The sequence below is a fragment of the Gasterosteus aculeatus genome, chromosome X (assembly GCF_964276395.1).
Source record: "Gasterosteus aculeatus chromosome X, fGasAcu3.hap1.1, whole genome shotgun sequence".
NCBI classification, from domain to species: Eukaryota; Metazoa; Chordata; class Actinopteri; order Perciformes; family Gasterosteidae; genus Gasterosteus; species Gasterosteus aculeatus.
Window position 1 is genome coordinate 13,563,297 of NC_135698.1, and position 19,184 is coordinate 13,582,480.

The 19,184-nt window shown below is 43.8% G+C and overlaps 2 protein-coding genes across 2 annotated transcripts in view; one reads left to right on the forward strand and one right to left on the reverse strand.

Annotated features, from left to right (window-relative positions):
* Positions 1-1,214: 1,214 nt before the first annotated feature.
* c2cd4a (C2 calcium dependent domain containing 4A) lies at positions 1,215-3,069 on the reverse strand. The gene is made up of 2 exons (XM_040164059.2): positions 2,938-3,069; positions 1,215-2,825 (listed from the first exon to the last, which is right to left on the reverse strand). Exon 2 carries the CDS (start codon positions 2,795-2,797, stop codon positions 1,445-1,447), a length of 1,353 nt encoding a protein of 450 aa, XP_040019993.2. The 5' UTR covers positions 2,798-2,825; positions 2,938-3,069; the 3' UTR covers positions 1,215-1,444.
* A 2,043-nt stretch (positions 3,070-5,112) lies between these two features.
* LOC120809149 (talin-2-like) overlaps positions 5,113-19,184 on the forward strand; it is a 62,181-nt gene continuing 48,109 nt past the window's right edge. Inside the window, exon 1 of the mRNA XM_078082819.1 lies at positions 5,113-5,244. The gene's annotated coding sequence lies outside the window, so the exon portion shown is untranslated. The remainder of the gene's footprint in view (positions 5,245-19,184) is intronic.

Genomic DNA, 19,184 nt, shown 5'->3' on the forward strand with positions numbered 1-19,184 from the left:
CTATCAGGGGTTGAGCAGCAAGGGCAATCACGAGTAAATTCTCATTTATTGCAAGGTATTTCACAGCTGAGTCAACACTCAATACAAAAGTGTCCAACAGTTCTCGTCTCCGCACAGCGAGAGGTATTGTTGAAAATTATAGCTTGTCCGTGTGGGACGTTTATGTGTTTCTTTGTCAGAGATGAGATGCTTCTATGTATCACACAAACACAAAACCCTTATTTCCATCAAAACAACTGAGAAGTGATTGCAGGTCTTTGTGGCTGCACTGAATCTGCAGTTCAAAAAGGGCTTTTTTTAGTGGCGCCAATTCCAAAGAGTCAGATTTAGTCATATGTGGGCATCATAAAGCATGCATCATTGCAGACATTATGCTTTTCAAACCAATCTCTCTTGCAGAAATGGGTATTTTTATGTATTTCCTCACACGTATGTTGTTTTGTCGCAGACTGTGTAACCAGCACAACCCTATCAGAGCTCTTCTGCGCCCTGAGAAACCGATTAATCTTTAACTAGCATCGGCAGTGAAAGCCGGTGCTTTTAAGCCTGATCTTTATGGCTGAAAACAGCAGGAAATACGCGCCTGGAGTCTACATTAAGGGCTTCCGCTCTGTTCCGTTGAGTAAACACGCGTGTACTATATTACAGACAGAGTTGCTGTTTTTATCTCTTCAACGTTGAATATGTTTATTTTTGTGCCGTCTGAATCAAAAAGGGCTGTTTGACTTCAGACACAGTTCAATTCTTCATGGTTTATTAAGGCATTTTGTTTGCTAAATTGTTTTTATTTTCATTGAGAGGTGGGGGTAGAATTTTGTAATGCCTACTAATGAATAGAAAACAGTAACGCACCAATGGGGGAAAAAAGTCAATTTCAATAAAAAAGGAAAATGGTTCTGATTAATATCTATCAACAACCTATATATATATATATATACAGGTATATGTATTTTTAACAGCAGACAACTATGTCCTTGTGAAGTAGAACTTCTGTATCATAGCTGGACAAATTGAAATCATGCATACTCAACGGGGAACTTAGGTTTCTGGTTTCTAGTGATATTTTCAATCATTTGAAAGGTCACAAAGGAAACAACGGGTGAAACACGAGACGCTGTTGTCTCTGATGCTGCATTAACACACAACAGGTTTGTAAACGATAGTGTTGTGTATGTGTGCGTTTGTTTGTAGGCAATCACATGGTGCAGATTCACTTGGTGTTCCAGACGTTTTTACTAAATGAACTTCCTAATTGAATTCTGACAAGATGTGATATGAAGAAAACTGAGTTGGCTGATGAAAACAAAAGCTTGTTTGCATTGTCTAGTTTTCAAATGTATTAAAGACAAACACTGTCCATGCTTTCCATAATTTAATCATATACAAAATAATACAAAAACGAAAATAAATAATTCAACACATAAATAAGACTTTAAGGAAGTACTTAGGTCTGTGATGTCACAATGCTAGAAAGAGGCAAATCGCAGTCACCCAGGAGATAATCTCTCTTCAGGGTGGACATTTTATTCACCACTTTAAAGCGAAGTGACAGGTGGCCGATGTCTTCCTCTGATATGCCGTCGAAGAAGAAGTCCTCGTTGAAGATCGGATTACGGCTCTTTCTGATGACTGTGCTGCGCTGCTTTTGGACTTTCCCGGGGACCAGAGAGAGGCTGACGCTGCAGTTGATGATCTTGGGGTCGACGGAGAGCGGATAGAGCCCCTCCGCGCTGATCAGCCGGACCCGTAACCTCTGGTTATCCGTGCAGTACTCGGCTGAGAGTCTCAGGCTGCCATCTTTTCCTATGGGTGCCATTCTCTCCTTCATTACGCTCTCTCTGTGCAGAGTCATGTCCGTGGGGAAAATGTTGGGTGGCGCGAGGCTGCAGCTGCTCGGCGGGCCTTCGGCTAACCCGTCCGACGCCCTCCTCATGACATTGGGGCTATTGTCTGTGGAGCTGCCTTCATCTGTGGACAGGGAATTGTTCCTGGACACCATTGCCTTCCTCATGTTCCTTGACAACAGCAGTTCATGGCTCAGTGCTTTGAAGAGGGAGGACTTGGCAGGGCACCTGGTCAGCAGGGGCGAGCTGAAGGGAGAGGATTCAGCAGAGGAAGTCGTGTCGCTGTCCAGCGCGGCTTGCCAGTTCAGGGTGTATCCTCTTGGGGAAAGCCTGGAGGTCACACTGTTAAGGCTGAATGAGGACGAAGAGGTGGAGGGCGAGTTGGAGTGGGAGACCTTTGAGCACACGCTGGATCGGCTCCTTGGCAGCAGCAGGGGAGAGCAGCCAGGATCCGAGTGGAAGAGCGACTCCTTCCTCCTGGTGTGGGGGCTCTCCAGCAAGGTGCAAAAGCCGTAGCAGGTCTGAGCTTTGGCCATGTGTGGAAGGGACAAGGCGGCCTGGCTTTGGGGATCCGCATTGGTGGTCTCCTCGTCACTGCAGCCGTCGCAGGGGCCGTCATCCACGCTCTCCACCTGGATGATGTGTGGGTTCATGGCCTCGTAATGTGTCACCTCTATTTCTGGGCCAGGCCTCTCGCTGGGAGACCCCTTGATAAGGCGAGCTGCTCGGCTCGGCTCCGGGCTCTTCATCTCCTGCAGGGACGGGAAAGTGGGGGGGATGCAGAACTCTGGGATGTTGTCGGGGGTGATGACATTAGGACAGAGAGAAATCTTTTTGTTTTTTTCCGTTTTTTCTCCAAACATGATGTCACTAATTTTGAAGCTGAGCTCTGCTGACGGGATAGGCAGGTTGGATCTCTCGACCGACACTCGGATCTTCTCCACCACCCACATGGATCCTCCGGTAGAGTTATAGGAAAGTCTGTAAAATGAACAAAATGTCATTTTCTTTTGAATTACACAGAAAATTATACAAAAGAAAACGTCATAATATCTTAAATGGTACATTGTGCAAGACGGTTGTCTTGTCTTACCTTACAGTCTGAAGATATGTAAAATCCACGAGGTTGTCTTGAACGAGATGGACTCACAGCTCCAGTCAAAAGGCTGATCTGCACAAAGAGCTTCTCTCTTGTGACAACCAGCACATGTGTGGCTGTTTGAGGGATGAAGACAGTTTAAACGAAGCAGGAAACAAGTGGCTGTAACACCCGCCCCCCTGTGCTGCATGAACAGTATCCTCCCTCCCGCCTCGGCCACTGGTTCCCATGGAAATATCTAACCACAACATAGCTTACTGAGATAAGCTCACTTCTTTGAAAGTGAACTACTGTATTTAAGCAAATTAAAGGCTTTCCATTCATGTGTATGTATTCCATTTATGCCAATGTGATGCTGTGTATGAACTTCTTCTACAAACATAAATAAGGTGATCTGATAAGATAATAATTCAAAGCAATTTTACAACAGCTTAAGTGCCATTTCCTTAAAGGCAAAAGTTCACAGCATAAAGCTGGACGGGCTTGACTGTCAAACTCAAATTGATAGTGATATTTAAATAAATGTGTCATTGGTTGAACAATCTGGTATTGGAACAATGTATATTTGCTTATTCTAGTACTTCATTCAAGTTTTTATTGCACTCTTTTTGAAAAGAAATGTTAAGATGCTGACAAAATTTTCATTGCCACGTCATTACGTCACATAGAACATTCTACAGAGAATTTCCACGCAAAGGTCCCAGTAGAACAGCCCCATGTGTCTTAAACCTTTATTAAAACATGACCATGTCAGTGCTACCCTCTTGTGGTGGCTCTCAAAGCAGCTGAAATGTTAATTAGCACCAACATGTATGAAAGAAAGCCTTTACTGGAACAGCTGTGACTCGGCAGCTACACAACTGCTCGAAAAAGTTTTTGACACAGACTTAAACATCAATCCATAATTTGTACCGCTTAACCTCAATAAGGTGGCGACTGGAGCCAATCACACTTCAACAGTTCAACTAAAATAATCAAACAACTCTGAATCAGTGAGGATGGTTTTTTGGGGGATATTTTTTTTGTCCCTCGTCTTTGTCCCTCGAAAGTGACAGGAGAAAGTGGAGGGATCCTGTCAAAGAGCGCAACTGTGGCCTGGGCAAGGTTCAAGTGGTGCACCTTGGTTACCTTGCGTTCCCAGGCAATACACTGTGAGCGTGTTCTAACTTGGCGACTTCTCAGAAATGTTTTTCTAAAATGTTCAAGCGACATTAGTTGCGTTAGCTTCTATTCAGCCATATTGTACCTTGCAATGACCTGACAATTATGTGTTGTTAATATCAGGTGAATTTATATATGCAATACATATTGACTCTATTATTGTAGTTATGATTATCAACATTCTTATCTTTACCTATATTATCACACTAACAGGCCTAAGGAAAGGGTTTACTTGTCAAAGGTTTACAATCAAGGTTTTAGAAATAAGAATACCAACGCGGCCCAGGCACGTAGATGACCAATCGTCTTCTGAAAAAGTGAAATAGCTTTTGGTATGAAATATCAACAATGTATATTGATGTAACGTCCATTAACAAACCCTGATTCATTTTCTGAGCATCTGATCTTATTTTTTAACGAGTGCTTAAAGGTGTCCACTAGGGGGCAGTATGTGCCCAGGTATTATATTTAAAACAACTACGGATGGGGGAGGGTGTGTTAGACTGATGGATTATTAGATACTCTTAACAACTATCACAAAGATTAGCAAAAAGACTGCCAACGCTGCTAAGATTTGCCCATCAAATTGCAGTAATCTGCATGGTTGCAGTTTGCTCGAAATACTGTAAAAGAGCCCTATCATCTGATGATGATACCGTATCATCTTATTTCCCGAGTGCAACTATTTCCCCACATTTAATGAACGTTACTTCAAAGTGGGACGCGGACTGTCCGACAGCGGCCCGCTGGAGAGACACAACATTCCCCCCCAAAAAATCATTTCAAATCAAATCCGTGCGGTCATCGCAAAGCGCCGATGCGTGAATAAGCGTGATTCGCGGGGGCGCGAGCGCGCGCCGTCTCAACCAGCTCATAAGCCACCTTGATGCGACTCGCAGGTGCTGATCAGAGCGCCCGCGGCCACACGCAGGAGACCACGGGGGCCTGTGACGCCGCTTCTCTCCTTCCTTTCGGCGCATAGATATCACCCACCCCCCCCCCCCATCTCTCTCACCACTGTACGAGGAGGGGCTTGATGCCGAGGAGGAGGAGGAGGGGGAGGCAGGCAGGCAGGCTCATCTGACCCGCGAGCCCGCATCCGAAGCAGGTCGCATGCGTTAACGAGTGACCGGCGGACAGGTGAGGGTTTGACTTTTTTAATTCCGCTCCTCTCGGTATTTCTTCTGTGCGTTTCTTTTGAACCTCGGCGCTGTTGTTCGCGGTGCCGTTCGTCCCGATATAAAAAAAAGGGGGCTTTAACGCCACGGGGGGAGGCGGACCGCTCGGTGTTGGCTCAGCAGAAAGCGCTGGAAACATTTGATATAAAAAATAAAAACAATTAAAAATAAACAGGCGACCCTTTCCCCACATGATTAAGTGCGGTGTGTTCCGCCTCCTATTGGATTTAAACATCAGCCGACGTGCTGTTTCCCTTCGCCTGACGTGTGACCGCCTGCCTTTGACGTTGCCGGACGAGGTAATAAGACGACAGACGCAACGTTGACCTTATTTGCTTATTCGGGACGCCTTTGGCCGTCGTGCTCGCGGATGCCGGACTACCGACGCTGCCCTCCTCCAGCATCCTCTGCGCTGCGCTGTGCACCGTGACTTGGACTTGACCCGAATGTTATCTGGATCGGCTCGACATCAAAGCCGTGTGAGACCTCGGTGTGCGCGATGTGGGCAGCAGAGGCAGAGGGGGGGGGGATGGGGGTGGGGGGGGGGGGGGTCTGTAATGGTCAGCTTGGTCCAGCTTAAGAGCCTGCCAGCCTTCTAATTCTTTCCCTCGGCGATGACAATCTGCTATTTCGTGGATCCCTGTGGGAGAATGTCTTCTTTTGTTTTGTTGACCTAATTCCTGACCCGGTTACTTGGCCGAGGTCAGAGTGCACGCTCATCTGGCCGTACTCCCTCCAAGAGGGGAGGATGTGCCTCCCCCCAGCCAAGGGCACGACTCCTTAACCGCTAGGCCGCCCAGCTGCCTCTGCAGGTGTGTGTGTGCGTGTGTGTGTGTGTGTGTGGGCTGCTCTCATATCTTTTTCTGAGCAGTGACAGCATTAAACGTTTATGCAGCATGTTTGGCGGCTGCACCGTGCGCAGCACACGTCGGTTGGTTCGTACTGTACATTCGTTCGTGCCGGCGTTGGGGCGGACTCGAAAGGCCGAACCGCCTTTTTCATCTCAGCCTCTTTCAACATTGTAATTACTGAGAAAAGCTTTTGGCGGCTTAGACCGCAACTGTTCACCCCGACCCTCTGTAGTAGAGCAGCGAGGCATCTTGTAATAATAAGGGTCAATTCAAGGATACTCATGCTCTGCGACGGGGGGTCAAACTGATATTGAGGAGTGACATGTCTAGTCGGAGTGATTTAACTAGAAGAGTCAAGCCTTATGATTACTTTATACCGTAAGGCACCACAGAGGCTGCGAGGGGCTAAAAGTGTGCTCACTAGTGGTGGAACGTGTAAGTGCCGGATAGAATCACCCAACAAACTATTTATGGTGAATAATAAATGGACAGCAGCATTGTTGCATTTTGCAAAGTGGATTCGTATGATTTCCTCATACGACAGGAAGTATCAAACAAATGCTTGACAGCTGTATTCTGGTTTGAAATGTTCTGAAAAGATGCAGCGACCAAAAGCATCCGTAGGTTGGACGTTGACAGCTGAATTTTGCTTAGTCACTGAAATCCATTTAATGCCTCGTACAATCGTGGTCTCAGTAAATACAAGTACTAAAATGAAGTAATTGTATTATTACAAATACAGAGAATTGTGCTTAATGATGCCTTATATTTCAGTTCAGTATGTCATATTTTGAAAGGCGGTACATGACGGGATCACGTACGCATCCCCTGTAGCTTGTAGAAAACAAGGTTCGGTAAAATGTGCCAATTGGGAATAATCTCCAGATTACAGTGCTGTGGAGGTTTTATGTGTCCTAAATACCCTCCCTCATAACAGAATGGGGCTGGATTGTCTATAGGATTAATGTATTTATGTTTTTGTATGTCGTGTGTGTGTGTGCGTAGCGTTGCGCATTCAGATGCAACATTTTGTGGGAATACTGAAGCTCCATAAATCTCAGCAGTGGAGCACTGCACCTGTTGGTTCATAGCATCCTAGTTTCGTACAGAGGGCGGACCGTCCCAATCGGAGAAGATCTGCAATGATTACTGCACACTTTCCATCAACAGAGTACACCGATATAATTAGATCACAGCACCGGCAATGTCACAAGTTCACATGCAGCATGCATCCGACAAAAGCTTGCTGTTTCATCAAACGCAACGATAGATACTATTCTCCCAGACCCAGGGTTATAAAAGCCGAGTTTGGATGCATGTGCCAACAGAAAAAAAAACTTGTGAAACTGAAAGTATAGCAAATTCATTCTAAATCTCCTCCTGTCTAATCTTTTGAAATATTACAGACTGCACTTTGTAGTGGTAATTAAACCAAGAACCATTTAAACGCGACCCCTTTCTCACTCATTGCCAGCTATGGAGAAGGCCATTACCATGGTGATTCCGCATTATGGGAAGCTATTAAGGGTATCTCTGCTACAACAACTTTAGTTCCCTCCTTGACTCGGTGCCTAATTCACTGGGAGTCTCAAACATGGTCTTTAAATGCACCGCATGCTCGCTCTCATTAAGTGCTTTTACTCGGCGTTCTTTGAAATTGTGCAACCCAGCGAGAAACATGCAATCTTTTAAGCGTTCCGTAAATAACAAAAGTCATACATTCCCCCGTACGTATTTCGAGAGCAAAGCAATTGTTAAAGACAAAGCCTCGCCTGTACTTCCGTGTTCACTAGAAAGTTTTCCTCTCAGCTGTTGCGGTTTCTCCGTCATCGAGAATACATTCCCCTCCGGAATTCCCCAAGAAATGTTCAGCGGGGGGGAGGAGGGGATTTAAGACTCATTGGAGAACGTGATTGTTGGACCATATTTCATGCATGAGTGTGCAGGAGGTGGAAACTAAAAACACACACCATGCCGTGACCCGGCCTTTGTGTTTGTGGTTCGGGGGGTGAAATGGATCTCTCCTATGTGTTTCCTCTCTGCTGTATCTGAGCGATCACAGCCTCTTTAGGCCCTGGCTCGCCTCCACATCTGTTCCTATGGAGCAGGAGGCCCATGTATGAGCTGGCAGCCATGCTCACTCCTCCACCACAACATACATCTAATGTATTTTCACTCACGCAGGCAATATGTGTTCGTTAACATATGACCACATTTCACGATTTAAAGTCAGGTTGATTTTTACATCAGATTAAATCCCTTGATTGATGATCCCTCGATCACCCTTGATTAATAACGGTTGGTCATTAAATCAATGCACATATGCCAAGTCATTCAATTCTTTATTCTGTCACCGAGGGTTTTGTTATACTGCTTCCAACTTGAAGAATTGTTCCAATCGAAAGCGGGATCAAGTTTGCAGGAATTGAGCATAATGCAAAGATCAAACAATACTCACAGAGATGACGTACTTACTGTACGGGTGGTCTGAACTGCCTCGGCTGTACTCGAGATACTTAAGCAGCAGGAATCAAGAGGCAGGTCATTAAATGCCTGGGTGGCGCGCTTCAGGTCAGGGGCAGCGGGGCAGCCACCGGCACTTCTCACCTGCAGGTCAAATGAGACGCCACTTTGAAGTCATACACGCAGTTCATGGCCGGGAACTGGGTTAAAAGGAAAGCAGCGAGATCCGAGGGTTCCCTGAGCGCCGGCTGTTGGCTTAAATGAAAATCTGCCTACTTACCTTTGGCTGCCTGTCTGCTGCAATGAATCCATTTGACTAAATGTTTCTACATCTTTTTTTTTGTGTGTGGTTAATTAAATAAAAATGCACCTAAGCTCTTGTGTGTTTTGGGGTCGGGCTTTTTTGGTTGAATTTGATTTAGCCGCGAGGTAGCTCTCGGCATAACATTTATCCTTTTTGTTGAAATTCTAAACAGTTATTTGCGGCTGTGCGGTTGGTGTTAATGAACGTATTAGCGCGTTGAGTTGTTCTTGTGACGTGTCAGGCGCTAAGTGTGCAACCGACACTACTTCATTTGGTCGCGTCTGTGTTCTGGTGAACACTCGGATGATTAGGAACATGAGCCGCTCCGCCTGAGGCCAACACGTTTTCCCTGCTAAAGATCATGGGATTTCCCGCCTCCTCTGAGCGGCTGGACTATTGTTGGAGCGAATACAATCCATTTGGCCTTGTAGCGCCTTTCAGTACGAGGAGCGGATGTCCGTTATTCTGTTACGTCGATATGTTTTACCTTCTGTTCTTGAATAGCGATATGCTGCTTTGTGCTTTGACAATCACAGAATCCATAGTGCTTGTTTGGTTATATGGTTGCGTGTGTAACATCAGTGTGCAAAGCCCATCCCGTTTGCTTAGAGCATCTATCTGCCTTTCAATTTACACTCAACAGAGGTTACGCAGCTGTTTTTGTTAATTCACAGGCTCTATCTGTTGGTTATGATGCATAAATGATGAACTTCTCTCCACCGTTCTGAATTCATTGTTGTTGTTTTTTCTCATCATTACTTGTGACCTGCTTCTGGAAGTGTTTGTTGTGGCCAGCATCACAAAGAAAGCACATTGCCGGCCCACTCTGATGGATCCACCACCTTCATCAGCATGCTGGGAGCTAGAGGTCAGTGGCAGTGGGGCAAAGATCCTGGGGAGCCAGGCACTTGCCATCGATCTGCGTTAATGATGCATCACAGCCGAATAAAGCGGACTGGTCCTGCACCACAGCACAGCACGCTTAAGGCAATAATCACTCAATCAGACATCTTTCTTTTTTTTAACACCTATGACACCATTGTTTTCACTTATTGCTAAAAACTCAAAGAGCAGATTTTTGAAGACAGTCATTTTTTCCGCCACGGGAGATTGAAAGGTTGAGAGGCTTACACGGCGCTCAGACAGAGGGAGCAGAGGCTCGCCGCCCCGGGACAGAGGGTGGATGAAGTAAAACCACAATGATGCCGCCCGTTAACACGGCACCGTCGGTCTTGTTTTCGGGAGAATTGAGAGCTCGGTAGCAACACATTGGAGGTGAACTGAGGGCTGTCGGGGCGCGTGTGAACTCACAAGCTGTCAGGCGTTTTCTCAGGACAGCGGGAAAGACTCTCCTGTCAGAACAGCAGCACTGCAATTACCACTTTCCTCTTTCCCCGATCCTCTGCAAGCTGCACGCGTTGCTGACTGAGCAAGAGCTCCATCTCTCTCTCCCTCTCTCTCTCTCTCTCTCTCTCTCTCTCTCTTCACATGTCGTGTCAGCACCATGAGTCTCAAAGCGTAACCGTGGACTTCTCCGTCATCCTGTTGTCAGAATCATTTTACTTTGGCCTGGCGGAAGTGCTTTTAGCGGCTGGATGGAAGTGATTGTGCTACTTTAGCCTTTTCCATCCAGCTCTTCAGCAGGGCAGTGACCTTGTGTTAAGGGCCCAGGGACTCTCTGGTTACCCTCAGTGGAGGTCAATAGCTGGGATTACAATCTTTGCTCCAATTTTGCAGATGGAACGATGAGGTTGAGCCAGGAGACCATGGAACGATTTATGGTCTTCATAAATCTTTCTCTCACAATCACCATTTCGCCTAAACCTGGAGCTAGAAAAGGCCAGATACCGTAGGCCTCTACTAGGTTAGCAAAGAAATATCTGCTCATCCGGAATTGATTGATTCAACCGAAAAATGTATTATGTTGTTTCTGCAGTGCAGATTTTTATTTTTCAAAGTCTAGAACTTCTAAGAGCTGAAATATGTGCATTTCTCTTCTGTGATGACCAATGATAATGAAGTAATTATCCTTAATGTGGACTAATGGTTGTGTTTTACATTAACAGTAGAATAAATGAGCATGGCCAATGTGAAAGAGGTCGCTGTCAATGACAGAGCTGAGAAAAGTGTGTGGGATTAGTTTAAATGCTGAGAATAGTTTCTTCCTTCTTCTTCTCCTTAAAACACCGTGCTGTTATGTAATGTAAACTATCGAGTGTGTTGTTGGTTGTTGTTACTAAACAACATTTCACATGTGGGAACTTTGTCTTCTTTTGAAATGGAAAAAATGAGATTTATGGGAAAGCAGCTCTCAAATGATTGGTTTTAAATTATTTGAAATTATACTAGTGACCAATTACTCACATTTGTTAATCCTATAACTGTCGCATTCATCTGCCCTCATGAATGCGTTGACTCAACCTTTTTGCTCATCCTCTGGGTCGAGTGGGGCACATATTCTAAATTGTCACTTTGGGAATAAGGTCGCCTGACCGGATGCCACAAAATGACTGGAAAAAGAGGACGTTTTAATTCGTTCAATTAAGTATTAATTATACAAAATCCTGATCTTTTCATACTGTATTTGTCGGTACGTTGTTGTTCTGAGAGATTAACAAGAGCTGAATATAGTGTTGTGTTCAATTTCTTATAACCGTGTCAGAAGCCACTGAAGTGAGAGAGATGTCAACATTCTCCTGAATCAAATTTGAATATATATATTTTTTCATCATTGCATTAATTCTGCATCTTTGCCTTTTGGTGATATTGTCTAACGCTGGGTTGGTCTGACATGCTGAGAAGCTGGAATGAACCTTTCTTCATCCTGAATGTCGTGTGATTTTGTGCATAATTACACTGAAAAGAAATCAGTGTACCATTTACAGAAGAAAAATGAGCAGAAGCAGCCATTCATTCACTTCATAATAAGTGTAATATAGGCCTTACTGCATCATGTGACCTCTACAACGGAGGCCAGAAAGAGACTCCAGGACATATGAGCTGAGGATGACGTCACTAATAGCCTATCATATCATGTGTACCTTTCCCATTTGATTGTTTTCCCTCCTAATGTACACTAACTTCCCTGTGGCAATTCTGCTGTTTCACTGGTTCAACCTGCTTGTCAACCTGTGCACTACCAACACAAAATATCAATATTAACGAGAGGAAGCGGTCATTGTGTCGATGATGCCGTGCCATATATATATATATATATATATATATATATGAGCCTATATGACGGCACGGCGTTTTGTTTAAGATGAGACATCTTGACATGCCTGCTCTGTGCATGTGCTCGCATGTTTTTACAGACAGCTTCCCCATCATCTAAGCTGGAAGAATAGCTCCTTTTCCATTTGTGAAAGCAAAATGATCTCGGCTGCTAATAACTGTTTGCAGGATTAGAAACAGTGGCTTTGTGAACTAAGTAATGGCTCAGTAGTTTGGATTTCAAACCCTTAATTCTAAGTTCTGTAGCAGAAAACACCCTGTGTGATAAAAATACAGCTGATGTCAAATCTCTTAAGAATATTCTGTTCATGGTGGTTATATTTTCAGGTTTCGGATTCAGTCAGATTTCTAAACCGCACCATAAAAAATATTGAGGCATTTGTCATGTTTTTTTCAATACAATTGGCATAGGTGAAGGGGGCCGAGGGCACTGTGCGTCACCTGGTTCCTCTACACTCGAGGATGACTTGCAGGCCCAGCACACAGATCCATTATATCTCCATTATATCTCTCCTTCTACCCAAACAGCGTACGTAAAGCTGTGTGTCCGTCTTCTGTTCAGTCTGTGAATGCAACACGAGGGATATAATATGAGGGATATACTGTATTAAAGCATGAAAGATGTTATGCGCAATGTTAATGACAAACCTGAATCACTGAATAAGAATGATCTTGTCTGAGCAATTGTCATTGCTAAGTGGCTCTCGAACTATAAACAGTATTCATTTTCATCAAGCAAACTTGTTCTCTTGATAGATGCGAACACATTTCAAGGGCCTAAAAGAATAAGAAGTGCATCTAATGTCAGAAAAGTTGTGAAGTTGCAAACATGGACCGCTTCCTTGCCCAAATGGAGATGCCATGAATAATTGTAGAGCATGACGGTGTTGATTTCGGGACACCGTCACCATCTGTTCAGTCCACTAGTGACAGCTGTTGGCGTCTCTCTATGTCGAGTCTTTGCTTTCCTCAGACAGGAGATTGATGGAGCCGCAGCCAATAGAGGGTATAGCTGCCCACCCGCAGCGGACATGCTATACTCCCCCGAGATGACATCCTCTCACTCCGCTCTGGCTGTGATGGAGTCATATAACATAGCCAGGTGTGTGCGCCAGCCTCAGTGCAAAGGTCATGCTCGGGCTAATGATCTTCCCTTCATGAGCAGTATGAACTGGCTGATGTACAGAACGGGGCCTCTAATTCTTAAATTCCTCTCATTATCCGCCGTGTCTTATTTGATATCCAGGCATTCTGCCCTTTTTCATCATCTAAAAGCAAAGTTAGTGCTGCCAAAAAATGGGATTATTGATGGCGTTATTTAGTGACTGTCAGAAGCAGGAGGCGAAGAGCTCGCACTGGGAAACACTACTACTGTTTACGGTTTGATTTTTATTTCTCCCTGCTTGGTAAAAGGCTGACGGGAATCTCACGGAGCGAGACGCTGTGAAGCTTTACGAATTCCCCACTGGGAGGAGGGACAACGCCGGCACGGGAGGTCTGTGCTCTGAAAGGCCAGTCTGCATGCATCTTCAGGGGGTTCACAGCCTCCTCGACACACGGCACAGGCTCAGAAGCCTTTGCTAGTGAGGCGGCTCACTCTGCACCGGGATGGCTCCAGCCTGCCCGCCCTCCTCTTCCTCCTCTTGCTGGAGTTAAGGATTGCAAAAGACATTTTAGGAGGAAATGATTGGTGTTGCTAGTGCAGAAGTCTTTTAGTGAGTGAGACCGTCGTTAATTCAAACCAGCAGCACTAATGATGTGCTGCCGATATCTTCTGCGCATGAACCAGACCTGCACATCCTGGATGTCTCAATGAGATGGATCGGTCTGCCTCTCTTTGGTGCAGGACTGGGGGACTAATTGAATTTTCACATCCCCCTCCTTAGCTTCTCGGGCCCCATGGGAGTGCACAACTAACCATTTGGATTCTCTGTTTTTCTGAAATGGGGACTTTTATTTACTTTTACATAACAATGTCCATAGATACCACAAGATTAGATGTCGTCACTCCATAAGTTCCTGACCTTTTGACCTCTAAAGGCTGTGTTCCCACAACAGCTGGTGCCCAGATGTACCACACAGAGTTGCATTACTGGATAATGAAACATAAGAAGCTGGCAGATGACTTTTCCTCAGAAGCTGAAATACTTCAATTGGATGAATGTTAACAATATATGTGGACTCACTTCACCAATGTATTCAACAGATTGGTTAAATATATATTCTTTGGGATGGGCCTGGATAGATTTTACTACTATAACTGAAATATTGTTTGTTTTATAGAGCTCCCCTTGTTGTGAAAGAGAGGTGTGAGTTTAAAGCCTAAAATTAAAAAAATGTCAAATAACATTAGTGTGAAAGAAAGAATACTTAACCCAATTAAACCCGGTTTAATGCATGAGCGATGAAAGCACTGAAAGTCTTAATAGATTTTTAGGTAATGTGTGTTTCATGAATATCACTGAAGGTCGTGCCTACCTGCCTTCGCTGCGAACACTGAATTAATTTGATAAATGCACCACATTGACTCTCGCTATTCAGCTAATAAAAATCAGTTACAAGCTCATATAATCAGACTCTAACGCTTAAACTGTGGCATCGAGGAAAGTAAGCTAAACATTCGCCCTCCGTCAGACATTGGTAAAGCTGCGGTGAAACATCGGGTGTCCCAATCGACTGCTATGATGAATCCCTGCATCAGTCTGTGGTGCTTCCGTGGTCCCATTCATAAATCACATTTACTGCTACATCTGTAGTGCCCATGCTAATGAAGTAACACACAGCGCAGGGACTCAGCATTGATTTCATTTCCTGCCTCTCTGGCTGCTCCCTCGGTAGCTAGATGGAGATTACACGCCGCTGTCATAAAAAAAAGGAGAAGAGATTAAAGAATCGGTATCCAACTGGAGTGTCACAGCTGTGTGCTCTGCCTCACAATTAGATGCAGAAGTTGAAGAGAGCGAGAGGCAGAGATGGCACCCACTAGCACCACGGGCCTCCTCTCTTTTCCTACAGATCTTCGGAGCGTAGCGTTTTGTCTCGTTAACCCTGAGCTGGATGTGGATGTTGGCAGGTTCTTTTCTCTCCCACACATCTCTGCCAATGAGGCCTCTGCCTGTCACAGATCTGCAGAGAGGCAGCTATGAAACGGATGGTTGTCCAGTTATTACAGAACAGAGGAGGGCACAATTCGTTGCCCGCCTGCACGCTCCCTTGCCTTCAAACACATGTGTGCAGCCTGGAGTCGGCCTGCCTGTCTTATGCAGAAACAATTGTTTTTTTGCTTTTTCTAACAATTTGAATTCACCTTATTTTGAACTGTTGAAAAGGCAGTTGGTTAATTGCTTATGTGCAAAGAGCTGGAACATACTTTTTAAGTTTGCTGTGAAATGACTTAAAACTGCAGTTCAGCTTAACATTAAAGACCATAAAAGGTCAATTTCATGGCACGAGTGTGATGTTAATTGACTGCAGTGTGTTGCGGTCCAGTGCTGAAACAAATGTATTGTATCGATGATGGTTGACGGATAATTCATCACAGAACTTACAGGTATTAATTACTTGTTTCAGTAATTTGAGAATAAATAATTCTATGCCTTGCAGCTTCCCAAATGCCCCAAAAAATGTCATACACTAAATGATACGTTTACTAAGTGAAAAATTACTCATTTATTAATCGTTAGGAAATGATTAAGTCTAGGGATTTTCAAATGAAGAAAATCAAATATCACAATATTTTTGATCAAATATGTCGATACTACATGTTAAACTGCATTTTGTTGCCTCAGTACTTGTACCCTGTGCAATGACAATAAAGTTGAATCTAATCTAATCTAAAAATCAATATTGGGACAACATTGTAGTGTTCAATATTGGTGCTTTTACAAAATATCTGCACATTTCATGTGATGATAGATAATCATTTGTAATGTAAAAAGATTAAAAGAAAACTAAATGATAAAAGCAAACAATAGAACAGTCTTTAAACACCATATTGCTCAGATGCTTCATGCAGGCATGTGTGCCACAGGCAGAAAGGTTACACAGTCCTGTGCCCCCCCCCCCCCCCCCCCCCCACTGTTCAAACCGCTGGTTTAAAGCCATAAAAATGCTTTAAGGTTTTTCGTCAGAGATCCCTTTCTGTCTTGAAATCATGTGCTGCTCTATTTTAGAATTGTGGTGTTTTTACTTATGCAGTTTCAACTTCTCACCCGGTAAAGCGCTTCAGTGAGCCTCCGGTCTCACCACGCAGCAGGAATGTCCTCATGATGTCCACCAGGGCTGTCACCATTAGAATAAAACCAGTCAGAAGGAATGAACTGACACACATTTCGATCCGGATCCACGCTGTAGCTGAGGCTTTTCCATTCATCCGCTGTGTCGCCGCTGCCTCACTTGGGTAACAAACCTCAAACCGACTCCTCATATGTGTACGTTATTGTGTTTAACCAATTTGGATAACAGCCTTACCGTTATTCTAATGTAAAAGGATGAAGAATGCAAAATGTTTAGTTATGTCCTCCATTTTGTGCCGATGAAGAGAACGTCAACAGCATAATTTACTGCATGTATTGGATCACAGTGACATGGCGCCATGCAAACCTGTCCCAGTTAAACATTTAAGGAATTGGCTTGTTGCATTTATGAATTTTGATTTCAGACGTATCAGATGCTGAGCGTTGCCCTAGTTCATATCAACTAATAACGTTTTTGACACAAAAGATACACGTAACGATAAATTGATCATGCATAGATTTTCTTCAGAATAGATGAAGAGAAATGCAGATGTTGTGCTTTTCAATGAGGACACTCATTGATACTGATATGAGGATGAATAGCATAACTATATCCACGCTCTCTGTGGCAGATGATTGCCATGTTCTCATCCGTGCTATTGCTGCATTCCTCAATTAACGATAAGTCGCTAAAAGCTGCCGGGGAAAACAACATTTTCTCCTAACAAGCTGTTGATGTAGTTGGTTGATACTGTTGGTGTGTGTTTAGGGCAGATAATGAAATGTTATTGCGGTTAATCAAAAGCAGAAATAATAAGAATTCATATTATCGGCTGAATCAGTGGCCCCCACTTAACTAATTAGAAGTCTGTGTCAGCATTAATGAGCTGTGTGGTATTGCTGCAGAATTCATTGAGGTAATTACTGAATCGCAGCAAGCATGACGCTCCATGAAAAACAGTGACACAGGAGCTGGGGCCTCATAAGTGACGGCAATCAGCCATCTCGCTGCCCCGAGAAGGACCTCTGGAGTTCAGACTGGGACGATCGGACAAATTACAATGTGTAATTTAGCGCAATGCTGAGATATTTGTGTTGTTATGCTGTACAAAGTCACATTGTGAAGTGCGAAGTATGTTTTTCTGCATGTGAAGTGGGAAAATCTGTTCAGACGAGCGAGCAATTAACTTACCGTGGCCAGAAATCACGAGCAGATGAAGAGAATGTGCCATGAAAGAGACTTTTGTAGACTTCTACATCAAAGTCCCGTTCCGCTGTGTGAAGTAGGTGGAACGAGCTGCTCAAGACATTCTGTGCAACCACCAAAGTTCACTATCTGAGAGGATCGCTGTGAAGGAAAAGTATTTTTCTCAAGGAGTTGGTTTTATGCTCTATTGAGTCAAATATGTATATCTGAAGCCAGACTAGTGGAGGATGTAGCCCTTCAGATTGGTTATCTGGGTATAACGTGGGCCGTGTTGATTCGAAACGCTCTTAATAAAACTTGTTTTGGTAGTTTTAGAAGTAGTAGTTTTTGATAATAAACCAAATTATTGGACACATTTTGCTCCAATTAAAGTGTGGTGCTCCATTAAATGAAAAGCCTGGGGGGTCACCAGATTTATTAGGATTCATCATCTGGGGACCATGAATAATAGCCCAATATTTCATGCCGTAACGAAGCGGAGGACCAATCGACCAACCAACACCGCTGTCCCCAGATACTGGTGGTATGTCTAAAAATAGACTACCATAGATTATTTCCAAGTACACGCACACATTGTAAACGTCATCTGGAAAATTCTATAATACAGTATTTCCTTTGTACACCACATATCTACTATACTTGTGTGTGATAAGACCGTTGCTCCTACAGTTTAATCACTTTGCCTCAGTTGCTTTAGTCGGAAAAGGTTCTAACTGACGTGTCGAAACAAGACTTCAAGTGAAGCTGCATGACAATTGTGGCAGGTATCTGTTGCTATTGTTCTATGACAGTAGGATACATATATCTCCAACAGAGAGGATGGTAACTACAGATGTTAGCTCTGTGCTTATTATAGATGCTGGTTTGAAAGTGTATGAAACCGTTTGAGTGGATATTGTGATGAAAAGTGTAATTCGACGGCAAGTCGCGGCTCTTTGTTACCTTCTGCAGTCGAGATGTCAGTGTTAGAATGTTTCTTTGTGCCAACATCATTGCTGGTGCTCCAGAGATCATTTTCACTCCCTCAGGATATATATCGATCACTGAGTGGATTTCGGGTGAATAAACGCACACTCTTGGGCTTGAGTTTCGTTAATATCAGGATGCAAAGCTAAATTCTGAATACAGGCCGAGTTTTTTGTTACATCATGTGTATCTTCATCTGGCGACACCATGGCTGTGTGAATTGTTGTAGTTGAATATATTTTTCTGTCAGCATAGTGTAGCCATACAATTATTTTTTCAAAGAGAGGATTATTTGACAGCTTCTGTCAATTTGAGAAGTGTTCTTACATTCGCCTTGTCCTCAGCAAACGATTTTAACTACGCAGGGAGGAAAATAACTGCCATTATGAAGTATATTTTAGTCACTGAAGCATCTTACTTGAACCATCCAGGTTTCCAGAGGATATCTGTTCATTTTTTAAACTAGTTCTGTACAAGAGTTACTCAGTACTTATTGAGAAAAATCGTTATGCGGTAAAACGTGAGTAAGAATATTATGAAAGTTAAAAACAATGATTAAAGTGGAGCTTTAATCATTGTTTTTTTGCCGATGCAACTAAGGAGTAGGCTTGCAGGCTTGGACTGTGCGATTTTAAAATTTTG

Coding starts and splice junctions, on each gene's coding strand:
- c2cd4a (XM_040164059.2), bottom strand. CDS start 2,797: ATGTGGGTGGTGGAGAAGATCCGAGTGTCGGTCGAGAGATCCAACCTG.